Below are 6550 nucleotides of genomic sequence, written 5' to 3'. Positions count from 1 at the left end.
CATCTCTTTCACCCAACACACACTGGACAAACATACTGACCACACAGAAGACTTTATGAGTGCCCACACTCACTCACTCACTGACTCCCTCAAACACACACACACACACGCACACACACACACAGAGACACATACTTCTTATTTAGTTTTGTCATGAAATTCAGTGATATGAAAGAAAGAAGATATGAATTACACAGAAACTAATCCCACTTTAACACAGAGTTTACATTTATGTTTATTTTTGGGCAACTGGTAATACCACACTTGCTTTTACCTATATTTACATAAAAGACACTCACACAGCAATGTCCTGAGGGAGAAATACTTATTCTGAGCCTAAGGACACACCTATCTTCTAGACACTTCCATGGGCCTGTTTTGAGACCCGGCCCTTCTGGCCATGCAACCCACTTCCTGTGATCTCAGCCTCACTTCCTGTCGGGATTGGACCGAGGGTCCTCGGGATGTTTTTACAGGAAGAGAAGGAAGGACTGTGGGGTGCAGATAGCCCGCTTTTCCCTAAAACAATACATACACTCACCTTCCACTCACACACACACACACACACACACACACACAGATACACACACACACACACAACCCAAAGTATAATTAACAAACTTAAAAGAACACGCACTTGCTCACTCACTTGCTTCCAGACACACACCTCACTTAATTTCCTGAAACACGGATGTCCTGATGAATTTGTAGTGCTGTTTAAGGTCAATTGAACCCATCAACAGACTCAGCTCAGTTTCACAGTACTAAGCTATGCAACATTAGGAGTGGCTGACACACTTTAAAACAAACTCTCTCTCACACACACATACAGTAAGCTAAAAGCATCAGTCAAATGCAATAGCCCATACATCTCCGATTACAATCTCCTTGTGTGGCTCGCTGAGTCAAACCTGTGATATGTTTGAAGGTGTATGTGTGTGTGTGTGTGTGTGTGTGTGTGTGTGTGTGTGTGTGTACACAGCTTCAGAGGGTCCTGATATCTGAATGTGTGAGAATTCACATGGTAAGCTCTGTCACTGCATTCTAATACCGCTGCACCTCTCCAAGTCCTTGCTCATTGCTATGGCAACCAGAAAAATGGTTCAGTAGGAAACTTTGCCTGCGTTTAAAGGGCCAAGGTGCCAATCTGGAACACACCATCCCCAGCAAAAAAAAAATTATTAATTAAAAAAATCCTCCGCGGAAATTTCAGCTACTGATACATCAATGCATCAACATCTGGGATGCTGAGGAGGAAATTGAGAGGAAGATGGAGAGAAAATGGGGCAGGAAGAAAGGGAGAAGAGGGAGAGCTGCAGAGCAGATAGATGGGGTGGTAGGAGAGGGAGAGGGAGAGAGAGATAGAGAGAAAGGAAGAGAGGAAGAGGGGGAGAGAAGGGGAGAGAGTGACAGTAGAGTGTGTAGGCGGTAGAACTGTGAAGAACGGCTTCAGTCACGACTGCAATCAGAAGGAAGTGAGGTAGCGACAGGTAATAGGGGTGACAGACAGGGTCGAGTGTGTATGTGTGTGTGTGTGTGTGTGTATAGTGTTAATCTATGTTCAAGTTATCATCTGCAGTGAAGTTACCTACTGTTTGTTGAATCAACCCAAAAGTTTACATCACCACCTATTTTGTAACAATTTTTGCGCTATTCCAAAAAAAAAAGATATTTACACACAAACATTCACTCGCAAATTGCCGACTCGCACGCATACACATATACGTTCATCCACACACAATTATTAATATGCCGGTAGGTTCCCTACACAGCATAGCACAATAACTGTACTCTCTAAAACCGGGAAGTACATGCAGGTTCACACTCTCTGACACACGTACACAAACACACGCACAGACACACACAGCTCCTCACTCTCTCTCTCTCTATTAAATCATGGAAAGAGAACTTACCCCACAATATCACTGGACAACCAGATATTCCCCATCCATCTTAGCTTCCTCTCAGAGAATCCGTCACTGCTTCTGTATATGTGTATATGTGTATGTGTATGCATGTGTGTGTGCGTGCATGTGTGCGTGTGTGGTGTGTGTGTGTGTGTGTGTGTGTGTGTGTGTGTGTGTGTGTGTGTGTGTGCGAGAGAGAGAGAGGGAGAGAGTGCGCGCGGAGGCAGAAAGACTCTGTTCTGTTACTGTATGACAGGAATGCTCAGCACAGCCCACTCAGTGCAGGCATGACACACTGACTGGCTGTGTGTGTGTGTGTGTGTGTGTGTGTGTGTGTCTGTGTGCGCGTGTCTGTGTCTGTGTGAGTGGGGAAGCGAGTGTAATGTGTGTGTGAGTGTGAGTGTAAGCATGTGTGTTTGTGTGTGTGTGTGTGAGAGAGAGTGTGAGTGGAGAGAGGCTCAGTCTCCCACTCGACTGCGTGGGCAAGGCCTGCATCTCTCTCACTATATCTCCCTCTCTCTATTTCTCTGAACAGCTATTATAGGAGAGCAGAGGCTTTGGAAAGACAGAGGGGGGCATGTGAATGAGAGAGAATGAGTGAGGAAGAGAGGGAGAGAGAGAGGGAGAGATAGAGAGGGAGGAAAAGAGAGAAGAGATAGAAAGAGAGAGAGGGAGAAATAAAGAGAAAATAAGAGAGCATGAAAGGGACAGTGAGTGTGTGTGAGCAATAGAGAGAGAGAGAGAAAGAGGAGAGGGAGAGAGAGAGACAGAGAGAGACAGAGAGAGAGAGAGAGAGAAAGAGAGAGAGAGAGAGAAGAGAGGAGGAGGAGGAGGAGGAGAGAGGAATCCGTGTTTGTCCTCTCTTTCTCTGATTGGTTGCATATCATGACACTGGAAGTTTAAAATCCTCTCTCATCAGCTGCAGGAAACATAATAACCATTTACGATCACCATGACAACCCGCTTGATGTAAACATCAGTGATCCTTCAGTGTGTGTGGGTGGGCTTTGTTCAGCATGCGTACGAAGGAAACAGGAATTTCTCACTCTGCACACATGCATCCTCTCTCTCACACACAAACACACATATCTTTACAAAAAAAAAGATAGAACTGCGGCCCAGAATAGAACCTCACCCACTAAGAGTCGGGTCTAACGCTGAGCCGGCATGCAGAAAGAAAAAAAGGAGGAAAAGAGGAAACAAGGCGGGAGGAAAAACTATACAGTAATTATTGCTTTCCTTTATTCCACAGTTGCTTTTGGAGTCCGGAGGGGAGGCAGCGTTTTAAGCTCTCCCCGGTGTAGAGCTGCGCGGTGAGCTCTTGGAGCTGTTGGCAACGGTCCCTGTCGCGGAGCTGCGCAGTGGAGCCCTTCAGAGCTCTGGCGAGTGTTCCTGGCGCATGGAAGCGCTGTGTTTTGGCGCCACCTGCTGGATGAGGTCGATGAATTCGCCCTTCTCCAGACAGGCCCTGCACTCCTCCCCCCACGAGGCAAGCAGGCGCTTGAGCTCCAGCACGCGCAGCTTGGAGAGGACTTCCCTGCTCCAGTCCAGCACAGGCGTATCTGTGTAGGACATGGACGCACACACACACACACATACATGCATGCACACACACACACACACACACACACACACACACACACACACACACACACACACACACACACACACACACACACACACACACACACACACACATCGATAAACACATAAACACTTTAGACAGAAATAATGATTAGGAGAGTATAATGATAAATATCACTGTACATAGTGATAGTACTAAAACAATGTTTACAGTAGGTATAGCAATATGTGTGTGTGGTGTGTGAGGGGTGTAATGCAAATGGGTGTCTGAACCTAAGATTGTGCATTTTTCTTAAGTTGTGTGAGTGTTTATCATACCATATCGCAGCTCACATATCTGACCATCTCTCTTCTGGAGTCTCTGGCAGATTTTAGGGGGCGGGACATGAGCGCTGAGGGGGCGTGTCACTTCCCCTGTCACTCTGGCTGCAGCATCACTGGAAGCTCCCAGATAGTAGCACTGCCAGCAAGGAGAGGACAGTGAGTGAGTGTGTGTGTGTGTGTGTGTGTGTGTGTGTGTGTGTGTGTGTGTGAGACAGACAGACAGACAGACAGACAGACAGACAGACAGACAGACAGACAGACAGACAGACAGACAGGCATACAACCAGATACCAAGATACCAAGGAAGAAAGAGAGCCGTTTACAATACAAAGTCAAGTGTATTTGTGTGTGTGTGTGTGTGTGTGTGTGTGTGTGTGTGTGTGTGTGTGTGTGTGTGTGTGTGTGTGTGTGTGTGCGCGCACGCGCATCTTTACCAGGCGGCTTTCCTTCCCAGTGGCTTCAGCACAGGTCTGAACGAGGCCTTCCTCCACGATAGCATGGCTCAACTCTGAATGGGTGCTGATGAGAGCTTTATAGAGGCGTTCCAGAAAACCCACACACACTGTAGAGAGAAACAACCACCCATCCACAAATGCACACACACACAGGAATAACATGCAGAAATGCTTTCACCTAAGCACAAACAAGAGTACAAGGTCAGTATATGGGAGGGAGTAGGGATGAGAATTGATAAGATTTTAACGATTCCGATGCCTTATCGATTCCTGCTTATCGATTCGATTCCTTATCGATTCTTTTATCGATTCTTATTGGGCAAGGGGTGAAAAAAGAGCACAAACGGGTTTATTTACATTAATTTTCTTTTATATAATTTTCTATAATGCTGCACACACCATATACAGTATGTATATACACATTAAAAAAATAAAAAATAACCAAAAACATTTATACATATTCCTCTTGAACTTAAAATAAAACTTGCATAACTTAAATAAAATGCATTCTGTTTAATTTAAACATGTTCCTAGAAATTAACCTAACGAAAATCTGGGGCATCTACCGTAGTAAAAGGGTGCAAACCTTTCACCCCAAACTTAGTCACTGCTCGGTGATTTTCGTTGATCCTCTCCTCGGTAATTTTATTTTTCCCTGCCTCGAAGAAAGGATGGGCTAGAGGTGTACATAACGTGCTAGCTGTAGCCTGTGACCCAGACAGACTACCAGCCTCTGAACCGGTCTGACTCTGAACGTCATCAGCTAAATTGGATGGAAATGGAGATTATCTATATAGTGAAAGCTGGTTTACACAATGAAACAAATGGCACTAACAAAATCGCTGAATTTGCTGAGCTGACATAAAGCCACATTAAGAGGGAAGGCAAACACTACCTCTGCCTCAATGTAGGGGGCTGAAAATGGAAGATTCTATAGCCAAGCTAGCGTAGCTATATGCTAAGTTTAATAATGGATTAAAAGACGATATGCTCAGTTTAATAATGGGTTGACACGAAAACGCGAACGTTTGCTGATAACACACGCCCTCCGATAATTAACACCGTTACGATCAAACATTTCTCAAAACTGGACTTTCAATCCAAACGTGAAATGATCAATAATGGGAGACCAATGCCGGAGCTAAAATGTATGCTTCAAACGAAGGGACAGAAGATAACTTAATCGACTACACACAATAAAGGCAAATTGCTTCACACAGTGAGTGGTTGTGATCACTTTTGAAGAGTTCCCCTTGACAGAAAGAGATGAAGCGCCGACATTAGCTGAGCTGCTGCATGCATCGAAGACATGACATTCCTGTAATTTAATTCCATGCTGTGTGTTCAAATGCTTATTCATATTTGTTGTATTTCCTCCCTTCGACGAAATAGACTTTTTACACAGGTTACAAGTGGCGTAGGTGTAATTTTTGTCGTGTGAAATAGAGCCAAACTTTAGAACGCTTCTGCCTAGTTGCCATGTTTGCTGCAGTCTGAAGAAGAAACTAAAAAAGTTCGCGCATGCGCAACACCACAAAGGACCGATAGCAGAACCGTTAAAGAATTTGGCTGACGATTCCAAACAATCGGTTCACTAGGAACCGGTTCTAAAAAAGAACCGGTTCTCGATTCTCATCCCTAGGAGGGAGTAATTACATAAGTACTATTCTAGCATCACCAAACAGTGCTTTCATAACTGCATTAATGTCTCTGACATTAATGTCTGCCTTGATAGGGCATGAATGCTATATACAGTATCCTGCTGCTGAAACTCACAGTAACCGCTACTTAAAACTTGTTGTAGGCCCACAGTATTTTAACCAGAACCTCACTCCAGTTTGTTTTTACAGGGTGGCTGTTTGGACTGAATTTTAATTGTTATGCCTCACTACATGGATTGATAAATAACATGTTAACCGGCTTTGGTTTGCCAGGTGGCCGGCTATCTCGCGTTACTTTCGGGAATGCATAGACTGACAGGACGACCCAGCACAGCACCACGGCTATTTTTACACGCAGAAACCTTTCATGCGCTAAAACCGTGCAGTCCACGCTCACCTTCGCATTCATCGGCACCGATAAGGCCGACGACAACACCCAAAACCACCACGACGTACAGTACATTTGAAGGCCGCATTGGAAAAGTAATCGCGCAAAAGTCCTACTGTACAAACTTCAATACCCAGTACCCCTTGTTCTACCCTTCCAGTCTACAGGAAGAGAAGGTGTTTCATTGGATGAATGATAGGATCGAGACTACTATGATTTGCCGGTTGCATG

At 44.9% G+C, this 6550-nt stretch overlaps 2 protein-coding genes across 5 annotated transcripts in view; both read right to left on the bottom strand.

Moving 5' to 3' along the window:
• The window catches only part of shank3b (SH3 and multiple ankyrin repeat domains 3b), a 24674-nt gene extending 22774 nt beyond the window's left edge, over positions 1-1900 (bottom strand). For all 4 annotated transcript variants that reach the window (XM_031582476.2, XM_031582478.2, XM_031582479.2 and 1 more), the window contains exon 1: positions 1-1900. This exon is cut by the window's left edge and continues 473 nt beyond it. The gene's annotated coding sequence lies outside the window, so the exon portion shown is untranslated.
• A 1225-nt stretch (positions 1901-3125) lies between these two features.
• cdnf (cerebral dopamine neurotrophic factor) lies at positions 3126-6484 on the bottom strand. The gene is made up of 4 exons (XM_012824521.2): positions 6329-6484; positions 4250-4377; positions 3810-3951; positions 3126-3469 (listed from the first exon to the last, which is right to left on the bottom strand). The coding sequence occupies exons 1-4, from the start codon at positions 6405-6407 to the stop codon at positions 3279-3281; spliced, it is 540 nt and encodes a 179-aa protein (XP_012679975.1). The 5' UTR covers positions 6408-6484; the 3' UTR covers positions 3126-3278.
• Positions 6485-6550: the final 66 nt, after the last annotated feature.

The sequence above is a fragment of the Clupea harengus genome, chromosome 16 (assembly GCF_900700415.2).
Source record: "Clupea harengus chromosome 16, Ch_v2.0.2, whole genome shotgun sequence".
NCBI lineage: Eukaryota > Metazoa > Chordata > Actinopteri > Clupeiformes > Clupeidae > Clupea > Clupea harengus.
This window is presented reverse-complemented; position numbering and strand designations above follow the sequence as displayed.